This window comes from Phalacrocorax aristotelis, chromosome 1, assembly GCF_949628215.1.
Source record: "Phalacrocorax aristotelis chromosome 1, bGulAri2.1, whole genome shotgun sequence".
Taxonomy (NCBI): Eukaryota; Metazoa; Chordata; class Aves; order Suliformes; family Phalacrocoracidae; genus Phalacrocorax; species Phalacrocorax aristotelis.
Genome location: NC_134276.1, coordinates 150671299 through 150695289, shown reverse-complemented (window position 1 = coordinate 150695289; position 23991 = coordinate 150671299). Strand labels below are relative to the sequence as shown.

The window sequence follows — 23991 nt, the reverse complement described above, 5'->3', positions numbered from 1 at the left end:
AGTCTGTATTGTATCAGTCTGAGGCAGAAATTAGGTTAGAATGCTAACTGAAGTAGGGCAGTACTTTATTCTGCATGTGTGCTGCTGATTGTCATGCAGCACCTGTTTAGTGCTCCTGTACCTTAAAGTCATGCTTTTAGAAAGAAAAGTTTTCAGTATGCGTGAACTTGACACCTTTCTGTCTTACTGTTTTTCAGGATGCGTATTCTTCCTTTGTCTGGGAATCTTCTACATGTTTCGGCCAAACATGTCCTTTGTAGCACCTGTGCAGGAGAAAGTGGTGGTTGGATTGTTCTTCTTGGGAGCCATACTCTGCCTTTCCTTCTCATGGCTCTTCCACACAGTTTATTGCCACTCAGAAGGTGTTTCCCGGCTCTTCTCCAAGTAAGTGCCTAGAGGACAGGGAAGGCCAAATAGGAAACAGGTGGGAAAACAGGGCCAGGATTTATGCCTGGAGCCCCAATGTAGTTGTTGTTCATTGCATGACTGCATGTACTTTGGAACAGAGTTGAGCAGAGATTCAGTGCAGCTTCTTGTAATTACTGTTTGTTTCAGCATGAGTTTTTGTGCTGTTTTAGTCTTAAAACTCCTTTGTTTTCTGCTGCTTGGCAGGCATGTGCATGCATTTTGCTGCTGGAAGTAATATACCTAGAGCTTAGTTGCAGGACTTTGACTTTTTAATGCAGCTGTCACTTCTTGTAATTTCAACTGTTCTGAGTAACTTTGAATCTTAAACTTATGTCAGACAGCTCCACAGTGTGTATCACGATGTGTTGGTCTTTTGGTTTTACAAAGTATTCTGGCTGATTAAATATCTCATACTTCCTAAGATCACTCAACCTAGGATCGTGTAATCTGCACGACCACCTCTGAAGTAACCCAGCAATTAAAATCCCCTGCTGAAAAATGAACTCAATCATATTTTGTAGGAGGATTTTGTCAGGGTGTGGTAAAAAGCAATGGCTGTAGGAACTCCTTTTCTTCACTGGTGTACAGGAAGACAGTGTGGTTGAAAAATTGCAACATTATTCCCCAGTGGTCGCTTAAGCTGATGCCGAACTAACTCATGCTTGTCAGTCACTAAAGTGTTGGTGTTGGCTGTGCTCTCACAACATACTTTGTGCCCTTTGTTGTGTTCAGAGGATGCTTGTGCTGCTTTTTTCCTCATCTGAAGTTTAAATCCGAGTTTCCTTCAAAAAGCTTTAGTCTAAAGGCTGCTGTATGGATAGCTGATGACTGTCCAAAAACTGCCTTACTAGCTGTTTATCAAGGCAATCTGTTACTGTAGAAGGGCACTAGTGGAGGACTTGCCATCAGGAAGTAAGTTTCAATAGTGAGAATAACTTCATTTTGCAGTGAGTAGTCGTCAGTTGGTCTACTGAAGAAGAAAGTGCTGCTATGAGGACTTCCAAAGGTTCGCATTTCTTATCAAGCTGATTTTTGTTTCCTTCTAGGCTGGATTATTCTGGCATTGCACTTCTCATAATGGGCAGCTTTGTACCATGGCTGTACTACTCCTTCTACTGCAACCCGCAGCCTTGCTTCATCTACTTGATTGTGATTTGTGTCCTGGGCATCGCAGCCATAATTGTCTCACAATGGGACATGTTTGCAACCCCTGAATACCGGGGTGTGAGGGCAGGTAAGATCCAAACTTAATTGTTTTGCTTCTTGACTGCCTTTCCTCCTTCCTATTTGCCACTTGGAAAAACTGTCTTGGGGAGACTTAATTGGGAAGAGAATTTTATAGAGAGCTAATATTCTTGGATTGGGAACTTGATGGGGTTTGTTTCAGCATTGATTATAGCCAACTGGATGCACAGATGAGGGCTGGTGCAAGTCCTGGAAGTGCATTCCTGAAATGGACAGTAACACATGCAGTAAGAAAGGTAGTGCAAAATACTTCATAGCTATAACTAGCGACTTTACGCTCTCAAAAAATGACTGACTGCTTGGTGTGTGTATGTGTACGTTTGTTCTGCTGTTTGTTTTTGTAATACTAGGCTCAGACACTAGCAAATCATTGAATGATTTAATTAATCTGAATGATTTGCCTAGGTAAAATACATATTTAAGACAAAGAGCCTAGTTTTCTCTTCACATGATCAAAAGAACAAAAACAGATATGGTTTCACATTCTGAGGTAGGAAGAAATAGAAACCTTTAGGGGGCAGCTATGGAATCTGGACACAGCTGGGCTAAATAGTAATATTTCTTGTTACTTAACCTGCACATGCTGTCTACAGTAAATCTAGATTTCCTGGACAAGCTATGGGTGTACCTTCAGAGAGTTCAGCCTTCCAAACTTAAAAATCTGTGGATGGAAAGTGATTATTCCCCCCACGCATGCTTTTTTTTTTACAAGGTTTCTGTACTTGCTGCTAAAATCTAAACAATATATGGCAGATCAGATGAGCCTCAGATGCTACTTTTCTGTGTCCTAGGACTACTTGTACAGTATATGATAAATAATCTTTGTTGTGTCTCCTTGTTGTCCTGCTCTTGAGAAGTTATGGTAAAGTGAGATGTAGTTCATGTAGTCTCAGTGCCCTCTACAGTCCAAGATCTGTAACTGGCTCAAGGTACATTAAAGATGGCAGATGCAGTTATTAAATGAAGTATTTCAGTATCTGCTGGAACGTATAGCTAAGTAGCTTCTGGTATATGAAGGAAGCCTGTACATTCTTTAACTTCCTCTCCAACAAAGCTCTTCTGGGGCCCTCCGGCTTCGAGAGTTGTCACCTCTCTGCTGCTTTGGCAAATACCGAGTTTTCCCTCCATAGCTTTTGTGTTTTCATTGTCTCCCTTTACCGCCAGTGTGTCCAAATCTGACTCTCCCACATTTTCTTTACCTCCCAGGAGTATTTCTAGGTCTGGGTCTTAGTGGGGTTATTCCCACCCTGCACTTTGTCATCTCTGAGGGGCTCCTGAAAGCAGCCACAATGGGGCAGATAGGCTGGCTGGCACTCATGGCATGCCTGTACATCACTGGTGCTGCACTATATGCTGCCCGCATCCCGGAGAGATTCTTCCCTGGCAAGTGTGACATCTGGGTGAGTCTACAGAATGACTGGGTGAGGAGAGCAACGTGAAAGCTGGTTCCCCTTGAGGCTGGAGGATGTTGTGTCAGTGTTTTCTTATTGCAAGTATCAAACTGCTGCACCAGAAGCATAGAGTCTTAAGGGGCCAAACAACCGCAGGCTCTCTGAGCCTGGCTTACCTGGTGCCTCTCTTGCTGAGTTACCGCAAGCTGGCTGGTCCGAGGTAACTGCTGGCGTGCCAATTCACCCCAACACATCTACCAGATAGCTTTAATAGATGGGTAAGCAGTTTTGCAAACTTTTTTGTGCATTGAGGATCCTGCAGATGCACATCTTACCTTCCTTCTGTGCAGAGTAGTGCATGGTTACTTCTCTCATGTTCAGTGCGTTCTCTGGGATCTTCCCCATGTCTGGCTCCTCATCTTATGTAGCCAGTGAAAGCGCTGGATAGAGATGGTAGACTTTGGAGGGATCTCTGGCCCAGAGTAGGGGAAGGTAGGGTGAGCGGGTGGGTGGGGGAAACTTGGGATGAGGGAAAGGATCATGAAGACTGTAGAGGGCAAATATGTGGGGAAGATGTAAAGAAAGAAATCGGCTGGAGTAAGAGTAGAGATGAGAGGGAGGCAGCCCTTTGGAAGGCCGCTGTACTTCTGCTAGGATAGTTTAAAGCCCCTAAAGAAGGTAAGATGTGAGGATGAGGCCTGGGTGGTTTGAGTAGCTTTTGCACAGGAGCGGTGTGCTGGACTTGTTTAAATGGCCAAAACAAAGCCTTGTTACGATAATGAGCTAGGCTCCAAAAGCACTGGCGTGCCACCAACCCTTTTCCAAGCTTCCCACGGAGCCTGCAAATGCACATTTGTAGAAACTTTTCAAGAGTGTTATCCATATTGGTATGGCTTCCCTCAAACAAGGGCATGTTTTGTCATGTAGCTCCCTCATGGTTTTCATTCTGCTGTACTATAATCAATAGCGTCCTGGGCATTCATTCAGAACATCTGGTTGTTTCTAGGTTTTAATATAATACTTTTTTTCTGTTCTGTATCTCTGTGGCAGAGAAATAAAATAACAGTGTTCTGAAAATCCACCTGGTAAAACTTATGCCTGTGACCAGAGCAAAGTTTGTACCTGTTAGCTGTGTGAGAATAGCCCTTTTTATTAATGACCCACCAGTGTGTGTTGCGGAGGAACTAATTTTAAGTGTCCTATATAAGCCTTTTGCCCAAAGCTCTGAAATGATCCTTGTCCCTTCACAAAAATGCCCTATAGCATTTATGTAGCGTATTTGTTGATTGACCAGCTGGCTAAGGTGACTGAAGGAAAGGGTGGGGGGGGGTATGTGTGGAAATTGATTATTCTGCTAATGATAGAAGAGGGATGGGCTTCTAATACACAACCTGGAGAACTTTGCAGCTTGTGGTTTGACGAACTGCTACGTGTTACTGTGTACTTCAGCTGAATGTGTGGCTTTTTTGGAGACAGGATAGCACTAGAACCCAAAGTACCCCGGCTGAACAGAAGTGTTTTCTCTTCCGCAGTTCCACTCCCATCAGCTGTTTCACGTCTTTGTAGTGGCTGGCGCTTTCGTGCACTTCCACGGGGTTTCGAACCTCCAGGAGTTCCGTTTCACGGTCGGAGGAGGCTGCACAGAGGAAGATGGGATGCAGTAAAACCAGCCTTCAGCCCAAGATAGTAACCAAAACAGTGCCGCAAGTGCGGTTGAAGCATACAGGCTAGCAGAATGAATACCTAAGAAGAATCCAGGTTTCAGCTGGTGGGGCATGGAGCTTCATGGGGATTCTGACTAACCAAGATAAATTCTATACCTCAAGCAATGGAATGAATCAATTTGAAGACCAGGAAATTCTGAAACCCTAATTTATTCTTGGGATCTACAGATTGAGCTACAGAGGACCCTTCCAAATCGGCTTCTGTTCAATGCCATATTTATTTGTAGAAGTGGGGAGGGATAGCTTAGCAGTTTCCTTTTTTTTTTTTTTAAAAAAAGACAAAAAAATCAAGGTTAAATTTATATCCTCTTGGAGGGTTTGGGAGTTGATTTTAAATGCTCTTTTGGGAGAAAAACAAATTGTAAATAAGATTTCTAACTTTCTGTTTAAATAAAATTTATATAAATGTTTTAAAAAATGGGTGGGGGGAAAGGGGTTTTTGTAAAGAATGCAACATGCAAGTACCACACACTGTTTCAATTTTGCACAAAATAAATGATTGCAGGAGGACCAGGTAAAATTCCCAGGAGTGAAGCATGTTGGCCCTGCGGTCCTTGCGGCCAGCATGCCCTGGGCAATGTGGGGTCCTGGCCAGCACTTGGAGTAGGTTCAGTACATGTACACGAGGGTTGTGAAGGCTGGATTAATCATGTTGTCATCCAGGTCACAGTGTTAGCAAGTTTATTGACTCGGGTAACTCGAAAGATACACCTGCGCCCTGGCTAAGCGTGTGGGACGGCTGCCTTCCAAGCTTTGCGTGGTCTGTATAGTTTTGGGTAGTGGATCTTACAGTAAGTTGTTTTGGTTCTCATGGTATGAATTGGAGCATGATGGGATAACTGCTCATGAAATGGCAAACAGTCCGAATCCATCAGTGCCTGCCTATACCCAAAGGCCCCCATTGAGTAGGTGGCTGCCATTTGCCGGCCTGCCCTGTTTTGTCTGAATAAGTGATGGTAATGCACTTGTCAAAAGATGGTTGAGCATGTGAGGGGAAACAGAGGTGGGGTTCAGATGGACTGGAAAGAGGAAGCTGTGCTCTCCAGGACTGGGAGTTAACAGTTACTGCAGACCTCAGGCACATTACCGTCTCATGTGTCAGGCTCCATATGCCAAGGGAGTTTGCAGTTTTTTCTTTTGAAGAGGAAAAATCCACAATCAGTCCAATGTGGTTCCTTCTTCTTTTCTTCTTAGGTCTGCTTCCCATCTGTGCTTTAGCAATGGGACTGCTGGTATTTCTTAAACCTAAAACTAAGAGTTCAGTTGGATTGCTGTGGAGCAGACACACCTCCTATATAAAGGGAGCTATATACCCTTCTCTTGTGTAATTGATGCAGCTTGATCGTTGGAGCCCAGTCAGAAGCTAGGCTGAAGGAGGATCTTAGGAGTCGTAAGACGAAACTTGAACTTTCTGTTTGTTATGGCACAGGTATTGCTTGGAGCGTTCAGTTGGAAATTCAGAGCAATTACCTCTCTCACAGATGAGTTAAACAGCTCATAAAATGCTGTATTTCACAAGGAAGGTAGGTAAAGGGTGGATTTTTTTTGTTTTTTTTTTTTTAAATTTTTTTTAAAGGACTCCTGCAAGTTTGAATTTTCATCCTTCCAAGAGAGAACTGTGGATTGCAAAGATCTTCCCCTCCCCTGGATATCATGGAGTGTGTTTTGGGGAGTTCCTTTGCCTAATGGAGTCAAGTAGAAACAGAATGCCTTCTGAAAGTTGACTGGATATTAAGGCTTCATCCTTCGAATGGAGTCTTCGTAAAGTCTCTGGGAGTGAGGTCAGCTGCAGAAAGAGGTGCCGCAGCAGTCTGCGAGCTTAGAGGGACGTGTTCTCTGTAGGATAACTACGCTGGATGCCTGTAGGGCCAGAAGCTTATCACAGGTCTGTGCGGTACTAAAACAAAGAGCAGTATTAACTTGGATGTAAGGGCTAATAGCACTGGCATCCCTGACAAAGATGTAGAGTTGCCTGGCAGGAAGTATACTGGTGTCTGAGAAAAGCGTGGTGCATATCAGAATCAGAGCTGTCTGTAAGGCGCTTTGGGATACCTCTGTAACAGTACCAGCAGAAGTGGCAGTCTCCATCCTGGATCATCCCACGTTCACTCCTCGAAGGGTGATTGTAACCTGGTCCTATGCAGCACAGAACTATTACAAAAACACAGTACTCCACCTGCTATTCTTGACCCCGTCAGTCTCTCTGTTAGAGAAGTTTGTGTGTTCCAATAAAAACAACCTAGCTGTGCACTTTTCTGTAGCTCTTGCTGAGAACTCTTCCCAGGTTGGCACCTGAATGCCTTACTCTCAGCAGTCAGAGGCTTGCTTGCTCTGTGTGCAGGTTATTGCCATAGAATAGTTAGGACCTACGGCTTCTTTCCTTCCCCATTAAATAGTGGCCTTGTTCAGTATATTTCTTTTTAAAAATTGCTTACTGTTGAAAGCAATGAAGCACATTCTGGGGTTTTGATGGTTGGGGACTCTGGTGATGGTTCCATGTAAGATGGGATCTTACTACTTGCTGTATTCTTAACTTCTGCTAATAAAAGAACCAAATGGAATATTGTCTAGTTTGGGTCTTTCCATGCTGCGTGTGAAGCTTGAAAGAGTCACTCTCCCTTTCTTCCTTCGCCAAGGCTTACAGGCAACGCTTCATAGGTGAAAGACTTCTGCTGGTGCAGAAGCCAAACTGATGGCTTGAGGGTTGTTTATGTACAGTTGGACCGATGCTGGCTGTATGCCTCCTCGAGCAAAAGCCAGGGGGTGGGAGTTCACACGACTGAAACATTAGTTCTGCCTATGTGGCATCCTCTTGATGTCTGTAATTCACGTCAAGTTTGTGCCTGGTCTTGCCGTAAGATTTCAAACCTGTTTAACGTATAGAAGCATCGCAGCAGACAAAGGCGTCCATGGACTGTGCTGCCTCTAAGTTAGTGCTAATCTTGAGGGATATTTGTTTTTTCCGAAGTCTAGAGTTTCATTTGATGCCCACTGGAGTTGCCAGTTGTACGTGGCAGATGGTGGTGTAGAGTAAGGCGGTGGTGGTAGGTGTGTCTGGTGCCCCCACTTCATGAAGCTGCTTGCCATAAGATTTCCCCTGACATACAATTATTCTGAACTTGGAGAGAATGAAGAGCCTGGGGCAACATTTATCCTGTCCCGGGTCAGCTTGATTTTGACCTCTGCCATATTTTAAACCTAACGAGGACGAAGTGGGACTGGTGTTCCTGCTAAGTTTCATCTTTTGTTTTGGACAGCTGAGGTGAACCCACACTGTACAGTGAGAGCATAAAGCTGTAGGGTAGTCTTGGGGCTGGCGAGTCTTTGTCAGGTCTCTCTCTCCATCCGCACCTAGGCTAGCTGTGATTTCAAAGTTTATCTATTTTTGCATGTTTAGAGATGCTAACTTTCAGGGGTGCAGTCTTCCGGTTCCTGGCCTTGCAGATTTTAGAGCAGAATGCATGTGTACTGTCCCCTTCCTTACTCCAAGGTTTCAAAAGGCTGCTTCTTACCCCTCCTGCTTGGGTGCCGGGGGGTGACAGGCCGACAAGGGAAAGGAACAAACTGGCCAAAAAGTCAGACTGGGGGTAGTGCGGTGGAAGGAGCGGAAGCGGTGATTTGCAGACAGCGTTGGAAAGCCAAAGGTGAGGGACTGGGGGGTGAGAGCTTGTGAGGAGGGAAATGGGCAGGAGGGACCGAAGATGTGAAGAACAAGACCTGGAGTGGAATGAGGGCGGGTGCTGGAGGCCTTGGTTGTGGGGGCAAATTTTTAGGTGAGTTGAAATTGAAAAGAGATGTTCAGGAGGCCTGGACTGAAATTCCTGGTGTAGAAGAAATGCCTCCCAGCCTGTGCCCGAGTAAGGGACTGATCATCTTCTGGTATGCAGGCTCAGGGGCTGGCAGGGCCAGGAAGGAGTCAGGTTTGGTTGGGGAGGGAGTGGGGCTGGCACTGACCAGATCAGCCCTGTGCCTGGAGTGGGGCCTTCTGCTCCTTCGTCGCCGTTCCTTGGCTGTCAGCAAACATCTGCGACCCCCCTGGGCAAGATACGCCTAATCCTCCTCTCAGGTTGGCTCACACTGAGTCTGGGCATCTACAGCGGTGCTGTTTATCAGTACTTGACTCAAGATACGTATTTTGCAGTGCCTTCTAAGAGAGCCAGCTCCAGTAAATGACCTGTGACAGCTTGAGGTCTTGGGATGGATTTTTCTTTTTCCCTTTTTAAAAACACAAAGCAAAGCCAAGGAGCATGGGGAACTTTGGTATCAGACAACACACAAATTACCCTAAAAGAAGCTGCCACGTTTGAATATGAATTGGGTTTATTTTGTTTTGAGGAAGCGCAGTGATACTTAAAAGTAGCCTGGGCAGGCTAAAGTTGCATGTCCCCCTTCTGCCTCGTGTAGCTGTGGGCACGCTTCACCCTCTCCCAAGGATCACTTGCTTCGCTCATTGCAAAGGGTGAACCTACCCTGAGAATGGATGGCCTAAAGCGCTGCAGTCAAGGTGAATGTGTAAGGCCATGGCCTAATTTCTTAAGGAGCTGGAAATAAATGAAGTATATGACTAGGATGGAGGAGCTGAGTTTGGTTTAGTTGAAGCTATTAGAGGCTTCCCTGCAAAACTGAGTTCTTTTTCCTGTCTTTTTTTCCCCCTGCCTCCTGTGTGGCATCAAGCAATTTGTTTGAACCAAACTCTGCTGCTGGTCAGTGCTTCTATATTTGCCTGGAGTGCTCAAGCTGAAATTCTCCAGACTGATTTCCGGAGTGCTGAGCACTGATGTGGTTTGAATGGAGTTTCCAAAAAAGATCAGCTCCTTGGAGAGGACGTGTGTTAATTCCTATGTCCCTATTGCTCTTTATGCAGAAGGAGTACTGCCCTCAAGCTCATGGCAACGTGGAGTGTGTCACACTGCGTGATCTTCAAGTACTTTAACAATGAGCAATGTAGGAGAAGTGCACGAGGAAACCCCCTGCCCAGCATCACCTGGGCAGTGCTGCGGTTTGGCTGCTGCGGGAGGCCCACACTGTAACTGGTCCCTTATTCACCCCTGGGAAGGGCCGGCTCCCTGGGGAGGGAAGGCGGAACGCGAGCCCGGCACTCCTGCGTGTGCGCAAGGGACGGTTCGCCTGCTCGGTCTTAATTCTGGCAATTCTGGGAGCTTCACCTTTGGCTCCTCTAATAAAATTCATGTTTGAACATCAAAGCTATTGCTGTTTCTGAGATAGGAGGTGTTTGTGCTGAAGCTTCAAGATGACCTTGATTTTTAGCAGCTTCCTCTCTGGTAGTGGCACGACTGGGCACAGAGGCTCTTCACACTTGACATAAAAACGAAACTGGTCTAGTTGTAAACGAGATGGGAAATCACGGGCCTGGCTGGGTTCCCAGAGCAACGATGTGTTTCCCTAACAGAGGCAAATGATACCCAAACCTGTTCCAGTAGCTGTCTTTTGTTTTCATCTCTAACCATGCTGAACCTGTGCGGATGGTTTGGGGTCTGCCTTAGCGCTGGCTGGAGCCCAGCTCCCCTAAACCGCAGCAGTTGTTCTCTGCAGCTGATGCCAGGCTGTGGGGCCGGCTGCTGCGGCAGAGGCAGGCTGGGGGCAGCTTCCCCCCTGCTTGCAACAGGAGCAGCCGGGGCTGTGGGGTGGCAGCTGCTGCTGGGAAGGAGAAATGGGAATCCATCCCTCCTGGGAGGGAGCAGCTGCTGCCACCACCTCCCTGCCTGCTCCTGGCTGTGGCAACCAGCCCGGGGCTCTGCCCTGGCTCTGGCCCAGCCCCACTGCTGGCACGGGTGGCCGGGCTGGGTTCGCTGCCTTTGCCAGGGAGCCTCCTGCCAGTTTTGAAAGCGATGCTGTGTCCCTCAGAGCCGAGCAGGAGGGGGTGACAGCAGGCTAGCAGGCTCCAGCCCCTTCTGCTGGCAGAGCCGGCTGCATGGGCCTGAAGAAAGCCGCTGCTGGCTAAAATTTAGACAAGCAAACACAGCTTGGGTTTTTGGATAGCGTGTAACATACAGCACGAGTGTACTCGCTCTCGCCGGGGTGGGGTCTTCCCTGGCAGCACCTTGTCCCCTTCCCGGCTGCCTGTGACAGACCAGCCCATGGTGTGATGGCTGGGGGGGGGTGCGGCAGGGCCTCAGGGAAGGCTGGCAGCCTCCTGCCACCATCCCCACAGCCTTTCCTTGAGGAGGGCCAAGGAAGCACCTATGCACACCCCTGCGCAATGCACGCACTGCTCCTTGTAACACTGGTGGGAAAGGTGATGGTGGCTGCCCAGCCCTGGTGGAGCCGAGCAGGGGCGTACTGACAGGGCTGGGTGCACAGCCCTCTGTTGCCACTGGCGGGGGTCTGCTCGGGGAAGGGCGGGGTGCCAGGGCACCCAAAAGGTGAGGCAGCAGCAGGAAGCAAATCAGGAAGAGCTGATGACATCTGTGCCACCCGCGAGGTATTTACTGAAGAAACGTGCTTGGTGGCGTTCAAGCGCGGTTATTACAGTTTGCGTCATGCGCAGATGATGAGCCGCGTTGCTGCGGCTGATGTCATGGGAGGTAATGACAGCAGCGTTTGCTGGCTGAACGGCAGAAGGTGCAAAGGCTCCTTTCAAGTGCAGGCAGGGGTGGCGTAAGGGGCCCTGCAGCTAGGGCAGGGCAGAGGCGCGGGGAACAGCCGGTGCTGAGGGATGGGGGAGCTTCCCAGCATCCAGGGGGGACGGGAGCAACAACCCCTTCCAGTAACCGTCCAGCCGGTGATGGAGTCACTCAGTGTGCAGGAGTTTGATGTTCCTTCCCCACATTGGGATTTTGCTTTCAAAAAATTGTTTTGTGCAAAAGTAAGTGCCACATCTGCCTGCCCTCAGCCCCCCGCTTCCCGGCAAGCAGAGGCCGCTGAGAGCACAGGGTTTCTGTGCAGAAAGTACCAATGGGTTTATCAGCAGAAAAAGCATCCTGGAAAATACTCTGAGGAGCTTGAGCTTGAGGGGTGCGCATAGAACCAAGCAAGACTGTGGCACTGGTCCTTCACTGTGGCAGAGAAGGCCACCCCCTGCCTTAATCCACTTGGAGCATGTGGCTCCTTCCTGCGACTGCTGCCATCCCCAGCCCAGGATGTGCCAGACTCTTCATAAGCCGACTTAGGCCAGGCTGCTGAAAAGCTTTTGTGCCCGCTCCCAATTACAAACAGCTGCTGTAAATCCAGGGGTGATTTTCCTACTATTTTGTAGGATGAAGTCATCCCTGTCTGGTCATACTCAAAGGTGTAGTCATCGATCTGCTCTGTCCCAAGGTGTGAGTCAAGGGAGGGCATGTGTACGTGATGCTGTGTGAGGTGTGTGTCCCTGCCCACAGCTTGGACGCCCTCAGTGCCCACCACAGCGATTGAGAGGGCACAGGGTTACCTCAGCCTGCAGCGGGGTGTTTCTGAAGCCTGTAAGGAGTGTAACAGAGAGATTTCGGGTCCCTTCCCAGCTGCAGGTTTAGGGCTTTTGAAGCCCCGATGTGTGCAGCAGCCAGACACGGCTGGGTGGCTCTGACAGACACCCCTCACTGCAGAGCACCGCATGTGACTTTTCTCCCATTGAGTCTTGCTTTAATAAGAATAAACCCCGACGCCTGTAGTTTGTGAGCTTACAGGCGTGGATGGCATCTTGCTGGAGGCATAGCTGTGATTTATAGTGCTGTATCAGGATGGCAGCGGGATGCTGCTTGGCTGGAAGTGAGAGATGGCTTCTCTCACAGCTGCTCTGCTGCTGGCTGGATCATCTGGCCTCAGATCTCTGCTTTTTTCTGACCTATTTTCTGTGCCCAGCACATGGCTGAAGTTGGGAGGTGGAGCAGCTGCTCCTCCTGGGGATTTTTAACTCACTGCAAGGCCATGAGTCGCCAGGCGAGCAGAGCAGGGAGTGGAATTTGCTTAACCCCATGTCAGATACAGGAACCAGGTAGGCATGCTTGGGGCCTGCTTTGCTGGAAAAAAAAAAGGCAAGCCATACCTGGGCACAGCTTATCCCATCATGGATCAGCAGCACCATGGGAAGAAAAGGGCTGTGTTTGCCTCCTAATAGATGGCAAAGACAAACCTGACGTACAGAAGCAGGAGCTTCTCTCTCAAAGCTGCATGCCGAGAGTGTGTGCTGCCTCCCTGGGGAACACTGGCACAGGCCCCCTGGGAGCCGCTGGGGTTTCAAGGGCGGCTGTGGCGGGGGGGCCAGGGAGACTCAGCTCCTCCTCACCCCTGCAGCAAGCCCAGCTGCCCCAGCTCCAGCAGCGGGTCTATAAATGATGCCTCTTCCCCAGGCAGCAGGGAGTCCCCTGCAGTGGGGTACCCAGCACTGCCCAAACAGTGCTGCTGGAGCTTCCCAGGGACCCTGGGGTCTCCTCCATCCCCTGTGCAGGACACGGGTAAGGGGGGATGCCTATGGCATCCCCATCAAGCAATGAGTGTAAGTGCGGGGGCACTCGCTGAAGCACAGCAGGAGCAGGTGAAGCTCAGTGAGTGGCACAAGGAGACGTCTCCCCACAGGGCCCTGCAGCCAGAGGTTGGGGAGCTCTGCCGCAGGTGTGGGGCACCCCCAGGGCAGCCCTGGCTTAGGTGGTGGGGGGCTGTGGGGTCATGCCTTACCCTCGCCCCCTCACAGGGGCCACTCTCCTCTGGGAACACACCACACCATCTCCCACCTATTAGCTGCTGCCAGGTTTCACCCCCAGTCCCCAGCTCAAGCCCTGCAGCAAGGGTGGGAGGGGAGCTGTTCGCTGCGGGGCACGGAGGGCACTCGGGGAGCAGCTGGTGAGCGCTGGAGGAGGCGGCATGGGCTGGCGGGTTGGGATGCGATCTGTGGAACTGAGGCCGCACAGGCTGAGGCAAGTGCTTGGCATCCACTGCCAGCCCCGACAGGGCCCAGCTGAACCGGCCGGCTGCGCCCACAGCCCAGCTTCTGCTGCCTGGCAGGTGCCTGGGGAGGCCCTGGCACGGAGGCACCAGCAGCTCCTGGAGTGGCTCCTTTTGCTTTAGCCGGGTGCGCCCCAGCGCTGGCTGCACGGAGGGAGGCGTCTGTACTGCTGCTCACTGCAGCAGCTCGATGCTGCGGCGTGCAAACAGTGTGAGTGGCTCCACAGCCCGGCTCTCAGCGTGTGCTCGGGTTTGAAGTCAGAGCAAACCTTCACTCTTATTTTTTTGGTTTAAGGAATAAGCCAGCTTTCACCCGTCCTATTGCTTCCAGTTACAACCTATGCACAAACTTGCTGAAGCAACTAAGCTGGGTAGAAGTCACATCTTCGCTCTTTCAGTGCAGATCCCTACAAGACCATGTTTATTGTGGATTAACGCACCTGCCATTGAACATGATTCGTTTGTGGCAGGGCAATGTGTATTTATATATCTTTTGTAAGCTGAGTGGAGATGGGACTGCTAATCCTTTCTGACAGGGAGGTCACCCTTGAGAGCGGTGCCCCAGGAGGGCAGGCACTGAGGGCAGGCGCACGGAGCTGGGGGAGCTGTGCCAGCCGGCGGGGAATGCCCTGAGCCGGTGACTCTTCCATCTGTGAGTGCCTCCCAAGCTCCTTGGCCTTAACAGAAGCCCCTCATCCCTCCACACTGCCTTCATCTTCCTTGGCTGCTGCTGGCTCTGATAAGGTCACTGCATCTGAAGCCTGGAAACCATCTCCACCTCCAGATTCACTGCCAGTACCACAGTTGTTCCTCTCCTCTTTGCCGTTAACTCTGACGAGGCAAAACCTGACACAGCAGGAGCTGTACCCTCCCGAAAGGTCCCCATCAGGACCTGGTTGTGACCAGTACTGGCCCCTTAGTGTCAGATAGCACTGGCGGCAGGAGGGGCAGCATCCACACTGACCCTGGCACACCTGGGGTGCATTTGCAGGCTCATGCGGCGAAGGGGGCAGCCCTTTCCCATAAAGCTGCCCTTTGCAGGTGCTGCACCCCGGTGGTGGTGGCTGCGGGAGTAGGTGGCTTGGTGAGCTGGGTGAGGAGCCCCACAGCTCCACACGGCCAGCACACGAGAGAGCATTGCAGGCAGCACTGCTCGTCGGGCAGCCAGCGAGGAGGGTGCGGCTGCTTGCCCTGTGGGAGGCGGCAGCTCGCTATGAGGAGCCACACAGCTCTCAGCGGGCCTGGAAGGGTGCAGGGGGCTCCTGAACTGGCCCAACTGGCAGAGGAGGCCAGGGCAAGGCACTGCCTTGCTGGCCTGCCAGGCTGCTCCCTTGGTGCCATCGCGGTGTACCCACGGGTGCTGGGGTGGCTACAGACAGGGATGGTGCAGAGCTCAAGGTGAGACCGTTTCCTTCCGTAGCCATTGGCTGTGGCATCACGTGCCCCTGCTCAAGCAGCGGCGTTGGACGAGATGATCTCCGGAGGTCCTTTCCAACCCCTACCATTCCATGATTCTGTGATCCCTACCCCAGCATGTACCCCACCGATGCTGGGACCCCTGACCCTGCCTCAGAAGTGACCAGAGAGCCGTGGGCTGTGTGGTGCAGCCAGCGGGTTCACAGTGCTCGATACATGGCCAGAGGCACATCTTCCTGTAGCTGTGGTAGAAACAACGGTGCAGCGACCAGGTGCACTTCTTGGCATCCCTGTGAGTTGCCAGCACATCTCTGACGGCCTGGCCACCGCAGCTCTGTTTGCAGTCTGTCCACCTGCACCCTGTCCCTGTGGGGTTGGCGGTGCAAGAGGTTTCTGGGATGTAGTGTAGGGCTGTATTTAGCACCAAACATGACATGATGAAGCTTAAGTATCTATTTAAAATATGCCATATATTTGTTTTTAATGAGATGGTATGGAACAGTTCATTTAAAAAAAAAGAAAAAAAAAGGTGCTCCTCACCTGTTGTCCATAAAGATCTGAGAAATGGCTCATGCCCACCAGCCAGGAATGCCAGGCTCAGGACAGGGGACTGCTCGCCCTGGGACAGCCAAGGGCAGCTTCAATGAGCAGGGCAGTGCTGCTCTGAGGGGGAAAGTGACCATTTCTTAGCTGCTTCTGCAGTGAAACTAGCAGGCAGTGGGGAACATACCCCCTCTTTTGGTGCATCATATATAACCCCTTCCCAGAGGTAAGTCCACATGTAGACAAGAATCTGGATGCTGTGCTAGCGGCGTTAGGAGGGGGTGTCCTCGGCAGAGCTGGTGTAGCTGCAGCTAACTAGTCAAGCTGTGCTACTTGCCATCATCTGGTTGTGTGTTACACTAGTGCAGTTCAGGTTAGGTGCTATGTCCTGCCTCTGGGGTCCTGGTCAAGGACCACCCCCAAGACCAGGAGGGGCTGCCTCCCTGCTGGGAACCACTAAGGGCCCTGTTCTGGCAGGGCTGGGCCTGGGCTTCTCAGAATCCCACCAGCTCCTACCAAGGGACAGGCAGACAGCATCCCCTGCCCCTCCTGCTCTCCTAAGGCCAGGTCTGCCCCACCAAGCCCTCTGGTTCCTGGTGCCAACTACCCCAAAGTGGCTCCAAGGGAGGCAGGGTGATGGTGAAATCCAAGCTATGCCAATGACCTCGGCTGTTCCGACTGGGAGCTGCTGGCTGAGGCCTGGCCCTGCCGGTCCTTGCACAGGCCTTTTGCCACCAGCTTTCGAGGAGAGAGCAGCTTCCACCGTTGGCACCACACTGGACATTGTGGTGAAGGATGCGGGATGTGCTGTGCCGTGTCGTTAACGCCTCATCTCCCCAGGGAGTCACAGCGGGCATCCCAGAACGGCCTGTGCCCCCATCTCCTCCCCTCCTGCTGCTCTGGCCACCGGCAGCCCCGTCCTCCTAGGTCTCTGCCATGTAAGGCGCGTTGTGGGCAGCGTCACCGCAGGAGCAGTGCCAGGGGCAGAAGGAGCAGCATTGGTGAGATGGAGATGTCAGCAGCGCCACCACAGTCCTGGGCATTTTCCTGGGAGATGGGAGAGAAGGCATCAGCTTGCTTATCGCCAGGGTGGCAGCTGGTAGAGGGACGGGAGCTCACCCCTCGCCTCTGGAAGGGGTAGCAATGCCTGTGGCCGAAAGGAAGGATCAGTGGGGGCAAAGAAGGGGCTGGTCTGATGCCTGTGGGCTGTGGTGGCCACCTGTGAGCTAGGAAGCCATTCACCTCCTCGGCTTTCACCATGCTCTGCCCACACCCTGAAACCCATCCCTCAGCCTCGGAGTCTGCAGCAGGAGTGGCTCCTGCCTGCACATCCCTCCTGCAGCTCCTTTCACAGTCCCCGGCCTGCGAGCAGGTCACCATGCCTGCTTCTGGCCCCATGGGGCACGGACAGGCAGCTGGGCTGCTTCGCACCCTGTGCGAAGGTGCCCGAACCAAACTCCTGCCAGCCCTGCAGGCGGGAGAGCTGCCTGCTGCTGCACAAAGCCCAGGTCACAAGGACTGGTTACAAGAATCGGGGCTCTTCCAGCATGTGAGCCCTCCTGAGGAAACCCAGGAACCCTGTGATGGCTGAGCTCAAGCCCTTCCCAGTGTCACTAAGCGTGACCATCTGTCCTCCTGCTGGGAAACCCCCTGGGGAGTCACACGCTGTGTCTGGGTCCAGCCCGTGGGATGGGCATGCGATACATGCAGCGCAGGTGTGCAAGAGGAGACGTGCACATGGGCACAGGCACGCCCATGGTGAGACCCAGCTGTGTGCTCTCCCTCCCTCCCTCCCGCCCTGCCCCAGGGTACCTCGGGGTGAAATGCGTGGCACGTGTCTGGCCGCCGCCTCAGCTTCTGGGACCGCATCCGTTCACACTTCACTGAAGCATTATGTGGGAGGCTGTTAAGGACCCTGGCGGTGGCAGGCAAGGAAAAGGGAGGCGAGCACCACACAGACCCATGGGGTCCTGATGCAAGTCATCTGGGTGTAACTGCACAGCCTGGGAGACAGAGTGGGGAGGACAAGGGAAGGGCAGGTCACCTCGCATGGGCTGGAGACATCTCCAAGTGCTAGAAGGTGGCAAGGAATGACAGGCAGCTAAAAGTGGCCAAAATGCATGGAGAGGGCTCAGCTTCACAATGACAAGCTGTACTGCATCACCGCCCTTATGAGGAATGATGACCCAGCAGGGCTGGGTTACTGAAGCACCTGGGAGCAGTGTTGGGGATCCAGCTCAGCTGCGCCCATCCCACCACTGATGCTTTCTCCTGGCCTGTCCCACCCTCACCCTCATATAGAGCATCTGACAGCCTGGCTGGTGGAGGCTGGCTTCCTCTTGCAGGGGGCTGGAGGGCAGGACTATTACCTGCTCTCCACCACAACACAACTCTGCCCACTCTGTGTCTCCCTCCCTGACTGTCCCACAGGTCAGGCCATACTCTCCACCCCCATGGCAGTTGTCCTGGGAGCAGGTTTTCTATCCTAGCAAACATGGTGATAAAAGGCCCCGTGGAGCTGTGTGTCCCTGCTGCATGTGGAAGGATATATTTGACCTCTTTCGCATCCAGCAGGACAGGTGGGAAGATGCTGCAGTCACAGGTGGCATCGGTGACGAGGAGCAGGAGGTTACTGCTGGTGATCTGCTGTGCCACAAACATCCTGTGAAGAAAAGCGTGGGTGGGAGAAAACACATCCCTCCTGCTGCAAAGCCAGAGCAGCTGCCCCAGCACCACCTGTCCCACAGCAAAGAAATCCAAAGAAAACAGAGATCATTGGAAATGGGATGTCAGCAGGAAGTGGGAGAGACACAGCAAGCAGCCACACCTTTTTGGCCTCAGGAAGGTCTGAACTGCCTCAGATTTACAACTCCACACTAAGCACAAAAGCCAAAATCAAACCCAAAACCCAACCCAACCAACAAACAAAACCCAACACAAGCCCCACCCCGCCCCTCAAGGGGCATCATGTGACAGCAGAAGGCCTGTTTTCATCCAGAGATGTGCCGATGCCATTCAACATATATTTATGCGAGTGCTTATACAACACAAGGCTGTGTGTACTATGCAGTCTTGCAAGGGACAGAGTTTTGCTAAATTTCCTGTTACTGGAGTGAGACATGGAGGATCCCAGTAGCATCACACATTACGCTGGTGTGATGGGACTGACCAGCTGGTGCTTGGTCTTGCATACTGCCACAAAAGAAACCGTGCAGCTTCACTTTGCAGCCACAAGTTTGCCTCTCTCCCCCCCTCCCTGGCAGGCAAGCAGTCTACAGGAAGGCCTGGTGATGAGCACACACGCACATGCCGGTAAGCATGTGTCTAGATATAAGTGGTTGCCCGAGGACATGCACATGAGGGCTTGCGGAAGCACCGCTGCCTGGTTGTGCAGGTGGCAGAGGGCTTGCGTGGGCAGAGCAGGATGAGGGCAAGCACGTGTCTCAGTTGTGTGCAGGGGTTTGTGTATGAGTGTGTGCGCACACGCACGTGCGTGAGCAGCTCAGACGCGGCGCTGTGCTCACGAGGCTGCATGCGCCTGTGACGGTGGCGTTGCACACCAGCACGTGCATGTCTGCAGCGCCTCTGGGCGAGTACAGGTGAGGCATGGGGTGCGTGTCCAAGCGTATGCATGCCGGTGTCACCACAAGGCACTGTATGTGTCCGGGCTTCTCACCAGCCTGTGCCACCCCACCCGCCCGATGCCCTGCAGGCATTGCCTGCCTTCTGCCAGTGCAGAGGCTGCAGCCAGCTGAAGCAAGGCTGAGCTGTCCACGCTGCTGTCCTCCACTGCCTGCCTGCAGGCTGCGCTGCCGCCGGGCACCAGGCGGCTGTACAGCCCTGGCAAGGAGCCTGCAGGCTGGGTTGGAGCCACTGGGCACAGGGAAGGCCAGGGACAGTGGGCTTGGCATGCCTGTACTGGTAGCAGGGCTGCAACGCTGCAGCCACTACATGGCTCTGTGCTCTCCCAGTCCTGCTAACCACCTCCCGGCCAAGGCAGAGGGCTTCTGAATTAGAAATACAGGTTTGTGAGGATGTGCCCACTGCACCGACCAACCTGACTGCACCGGAGGACTGCCCTGTCTCCCTGGTTATTTACCACCTAGTCTCACTGGCTTCTAGCCTCCAGGGCTTTCTGTATTCGCTTTCGGAGGTGTTGAATGTCACACACTGCAGCGAGCAAACATTTCATTAGTATTCCTGGCTGATGACTGCTTTGGGAGCTTCAACAAGCAGATTTTAAACCCATGCACAACTTCAGTTACCAGGATAGAGGTCCCCCATACCCCGGTCCACAAGCCAACTTTTTGCCTAGGATGGAGCACCCAGCCTGTCCTTGCTCGTGGGATACAACCCAGGGCTTGTGAAATGTGACGGGGAGAGGCTGCATGCCTCAGCGGGCCACTGGCTAATGCCCCACAGAGCCTGTTTTGGGGTGCTTGTCTCTCCTGAACATAAAAGATATATGAGAGGTGCTCCGGACCCAGAGGCTGCAACTATGAAGGAGCTGAGCAGGACTCAGTGGCTGCTGCTGACAGCGCTGGAGAGGTGCTGCTTCAACCCTTGCACCATAAGGCAGTCAATCAAGCAGGATGGGCAATAGGAGACACGGGGTTTATCATAGAATAGAATCACCAAATCATTTTAGTTGGAAAAGATCCTTAAGATCATTGAGTCTAACTGTAAACCTAACACTGCCAAGTCTACCACTAGACCATGTCCTCAAGTGCCATGCCTACACATCTTTTAAATACCTCCAGTGATGGTGACTTCACTTCACTGGGCAGCCTATTCCAGTGCTTGATAACCCTTTCAGTAAAGAAACTTTTCAGTAAAGAACTTTTTCCTCATATCCAATCTGAACCTCCCCCAAGTGCAAGTCAAGGCCATTTCCTCTTGTCCTATCACTCATTACCTGGGAGAAGAGACCACCACCCACCTCACTACAACCTCCTTTCAGGTAGTTGTAGAGAGCGATAAGGTCTCCCCTCCGCCTCCTCGTCTCTAGATTAAACAACCCCAGTTCCATCAGATGCTCCTCATAAGACTTGCTCTCTAGACCCTTCACCAGCTTTGTTGCGCTTCCCTGGACACGTTCCAGCACCTCAATGTCTGTCTTGTAGCGAGGGGCCCAAAACTGAACACAGTATTCAATATGAGACCTCACCAGTGCTGAGTACAGGGGTATGTGCACTTCCTTAGTCCTGCTGGCCACGCTGTTTCTGATACAAAGAAAAAAGGCTCATCACCCTGAGATTATTCAGCCCATCCCTGCTCCTACTACTTAGGGGGTTGCTGTAACCACCACAGTACAAAATACCCAGAGTGGAAACCTCTGCCAGCTTTCCTGGGGAGGCCAGATGGGTGCCAGGCTCCAGCGAGCAGAAGGCACTGCAGCAAGGAGGGGTCAGTCCCAGGCTGCATCGGTGGCAGAGATCTCTGCAGCAACAGTTTAACTCACAAACAAGTCAGTTTGGGGCACTCAGCTCCTCTGGAGCCACCCAGAGCTTATTGCACCCACACAATACCTTGTTGTCACCAAATCTGCAATCTCTTCTTCTAAAACAGTGTTTGGTGAGTCTTGGGTCTTCGTTTTCCTAAAGTCACACTGACTAGTGCAGGCTGTTTCCCTAACCTTTAAGTCTTTCCTGCAGTTGGTCCAAGACTGAAGTCAGCCTAGGTAGGATTGTTTGTGCGGTTTGTTTTTTTTTTTTTCAGAGGGATTCCATTCAGATCTGTTTGGATGCCTCATGTGAGGAAAAGCTGAACCAGTGGAAAATCATCCTTCTGTCACCTTTCCACACGTGATTGCTGATGGTGCTATGCAACCGCTGAAAATGGCCTCCTTTCACAATGATTTTTTTGTTGACTGGTCATTCTCTTAAAATGAAAATGGAAAATAAAAAAGTGGACCTGTGTTTTATCTTCTTTCAGTTTAACACTTCTTTTTTTTTCCCCCTTCCTGCTTTTTATTTTTTCCTCTGTAGAAAAACAGAATAGATGGAAAATAAAAAAAGGAAAAAGAAAGCCGGAAGCATTGCAGAAAGGAACACTTTCTAAGGAGAAAACTTTTACCAGAAATGTGGAAAAACAGAAAAAGTTCCTTTCTGAAATCTATGGAACGGAAAGATAGATACAGATATAGATATATAAAAAATGCTCCTTCCCTCATTCTACAGCCACCTCTGCTTATTAACAGATGTTTATAACTTTTTTTCTCCTTTATCGATAAGTTGTAACTCGGTCATTTCACCTCCTCATTGTCCAGAGCAGCTGCTCAGCTCTGCTCTGGGGGTGGAAAGCTGAGGATGTGGCGTTGGCTACGTGATGGGCACAGCAGCAGGCGACTTTTCTCAAGTTATTGCCACCACTGGCAGGCTCTGTGACCAGGCTCGCATGCTGTGACGACCTGGGGATAGGTGTGCAAGCCCCCAAATGAAAGGGTAGCTGCAATTCTTACTTTTGGCAATCTCCACACTCGATCAGCCCGTTGGTCTCCTTGATGGCTGGCTCGTACACAAAAACTGGGTACTCAGTGTCACAGGGCTGCAAGGTGTCCTGCTTCTTCTGCTTGTGAGCTGCAATGGTAAGGAGACAAGGTGAGAAATGAAGGGCAGAGGAGCATATAGGAGCTGTCTGCACTGAGATGGAAGCATTTAAGACTAGCAATGTAAGTTGGAGCAGCAGCCCGACAGTGGCCAAGAGCAGGTGCCTAACAGAGAAGGGGAAGGAGATTCTGCAGAAAGCAGCCAGGCAGTGATCCCTGGTCCCACTAGGTGGTGTGGGAAAACCAGCCTATGTGAGAAATATGCCCAATATTCCTACTCGCCTCCCAGAAGCAAGCCTGGATCCTGCCCTGCTGAAGCCGCAGCCATGGGGCTGCAGCAGCCACAGCACACCAGGGACCCCCATGGCCAGTTACACAGGGGCATTTGGGCACCGGTACCCCTGTGTTCAAAAGAGGGGGAGCCTACTGTACCAGCAGCATCAATAAAGTCCTTCCTGCCTAACCTAGCCCTGGTTCATGCACTTTTTTAAACATTCAAAGCTGTGACTGGGCTGGTCCTCAGTGCCTGTGCTGAGGGATCTGCCCCTGAGGGGACCCTGTGTGTCTGTGGTGGGGTTCTCCATCAACTGCTGATCATTCCTGAGCCCTCTGACATTTCAGAGCAAGCCCATGGCAGACAATCTGAGGGGTTGAATATCTGTCACATAAAAAAGAAAACACTGCCAGCAAATAGATCTGGCCTGAGACCACAAGGAAGCAGATGAGGGCTCTCAAGGACCAGCAGAGACCCCGCTAACATGTGGCACTGGCTCCTGGGGGGCACTCATCCACTGCAGTGGCAGGGAGCAGCTACTCCATCACTCATCAGTCACACTCTGTAGGATTCCCAAACTAATTTGGGGATGAGAGGGAGCTGAACGGCCTTACTGACCCTCCCTTGAGATGCAAGGGCATACTTTCTAGGAGTTCAGCAGTCTGCCTTGCCTGAAACTACTGCCTTGGGCCCTTCTGGCAATTATTTTCTGCAGTTGGAGGTAGCAAAGCCAGCTCCTGCCTCTGTGAGACACGGGGGAATGTCACCGATGGAAATGTGAGGCTTTGTTGCTAGGGGAGAGGTGGTTGTGCCTCAGCCAACAACACGTATGAGAAATGGTTTCTATATCAGCTTTGGATCTGAGCACAAAAGATTCGCTCCACAACCCTCCACGCACACAGCGGCTGCAGAGAGCCCTGCTGGGGGGGACGGACAGCGAAGAGAGTCCTTCTGATGTGGAGGATGACCAGCTTATCCCTTGCAGCAGTGGCACTGAAGATTTATGGAAAAATGCTGCAACATGGGTTTTAATCAGTAAATGTATGGTAAGAAGGCACCAAGCGGGCATCCATGATCCTGGTGGGTAATTTGCATCACTGTAAACCCCTCACTGAGAGCTATGGTCTCCTCTCCCCTGACACTGCTGGAGCAGAAAGAGGCAGGCACCACCCCATGGAGCTTGCTCTCTAAACAATGTAGATTACGTGAGAGAGAAAAGCCGGATGATTTTTCTCTCTTTTTCTCTCTACCACGGCGCTCCTGTGACATAAGACATCCATTTAAGAGCCAGGAGCTGCAACCCAATCTCCCCTTTAATGCCTTCCCCAGGTGAATATGATGGGTACTTAGACACCTCCCTGAAGTCCAGGGTCCCCTGTGCCTTGTGCGTTTCTTCTGAAGTCTCTAAAAATGTCACTCACAAGGTAGCCTCCTCCTTAAACCCTCCCAGATGGTGGGACCCACCTTTTAGTATCATGGTTAGGTTAATTTTGCACAGATCCAAAAGCACACAAGGCTTGATTTGAGCATGATGCCTTGTCCTGTATTCACCCTGGATTCACA

General features: G+C 51.4%; 2 protein-coding genes across 4 annotated transcripts in view; one reads left to right on the top strand and one right to left on the bottom strand.

Annotated features, from left to right (window-relative positions):
• ADIPOR2 (adiponectin receptor 2) overlaps positions 1-7329 on the top strand; it is a 45333-nt gene extending 38004 nt beyond the window's left edge. For 2 of the 3 annotated variants that reach the window (XM_075115787.1, XM_075115780.1), the window contains 4 exons: positions 198-384; positions 1455-1642; positions 2860-3053; positions 4577-7329. In XM_075115787.1, coding sequence (XP_074971888.1) covers positions 198-384; positions 1455-1642; positions 2860-3053; positions 4577-4708 — 701 coding nt within the window. In that variant the 3' untranslated portion in view covers positions 4709-7329. The remainder of the gene's footprint in view (positions 1-197; positions 385-1454; positions 1643-2859; positions 3054-4576) is intronic. The other variant, XM_075115795.1, reaches the window with a different exon arrangement.
• An 8149-nt stretch (positions 7330-15478) lies between these two features.
• The window catches only part of CACNA2D4 (calcium voltage-gated channel auxiliary subunit alpha2delta 4), a 132844-nt gene continuing 124331 nt past the window's right edge, over positions 15479-23991 (bottom strand). The window contains exons 37-40 of the mRNA XM_075115745.1: positions 22068-22185; positions 18157-18269; positions 17420-17502; positions 15479-16654 (exon numbers count right to left, since the gene is read on the bottom strand). Coding sequence (XP_074971846.1) covers positions 16568-16654; positions 17420-17502; positions 18157-18269; positions 22068-22185 — 401 coding nt within the window. The 3' untranslated portion in view covers positions 15479-16567. The remainder of the gene's footprint in view (positions 16655-17419; positions 17503-18156; positions 18270-22067; positions 22186-23991) is intronic.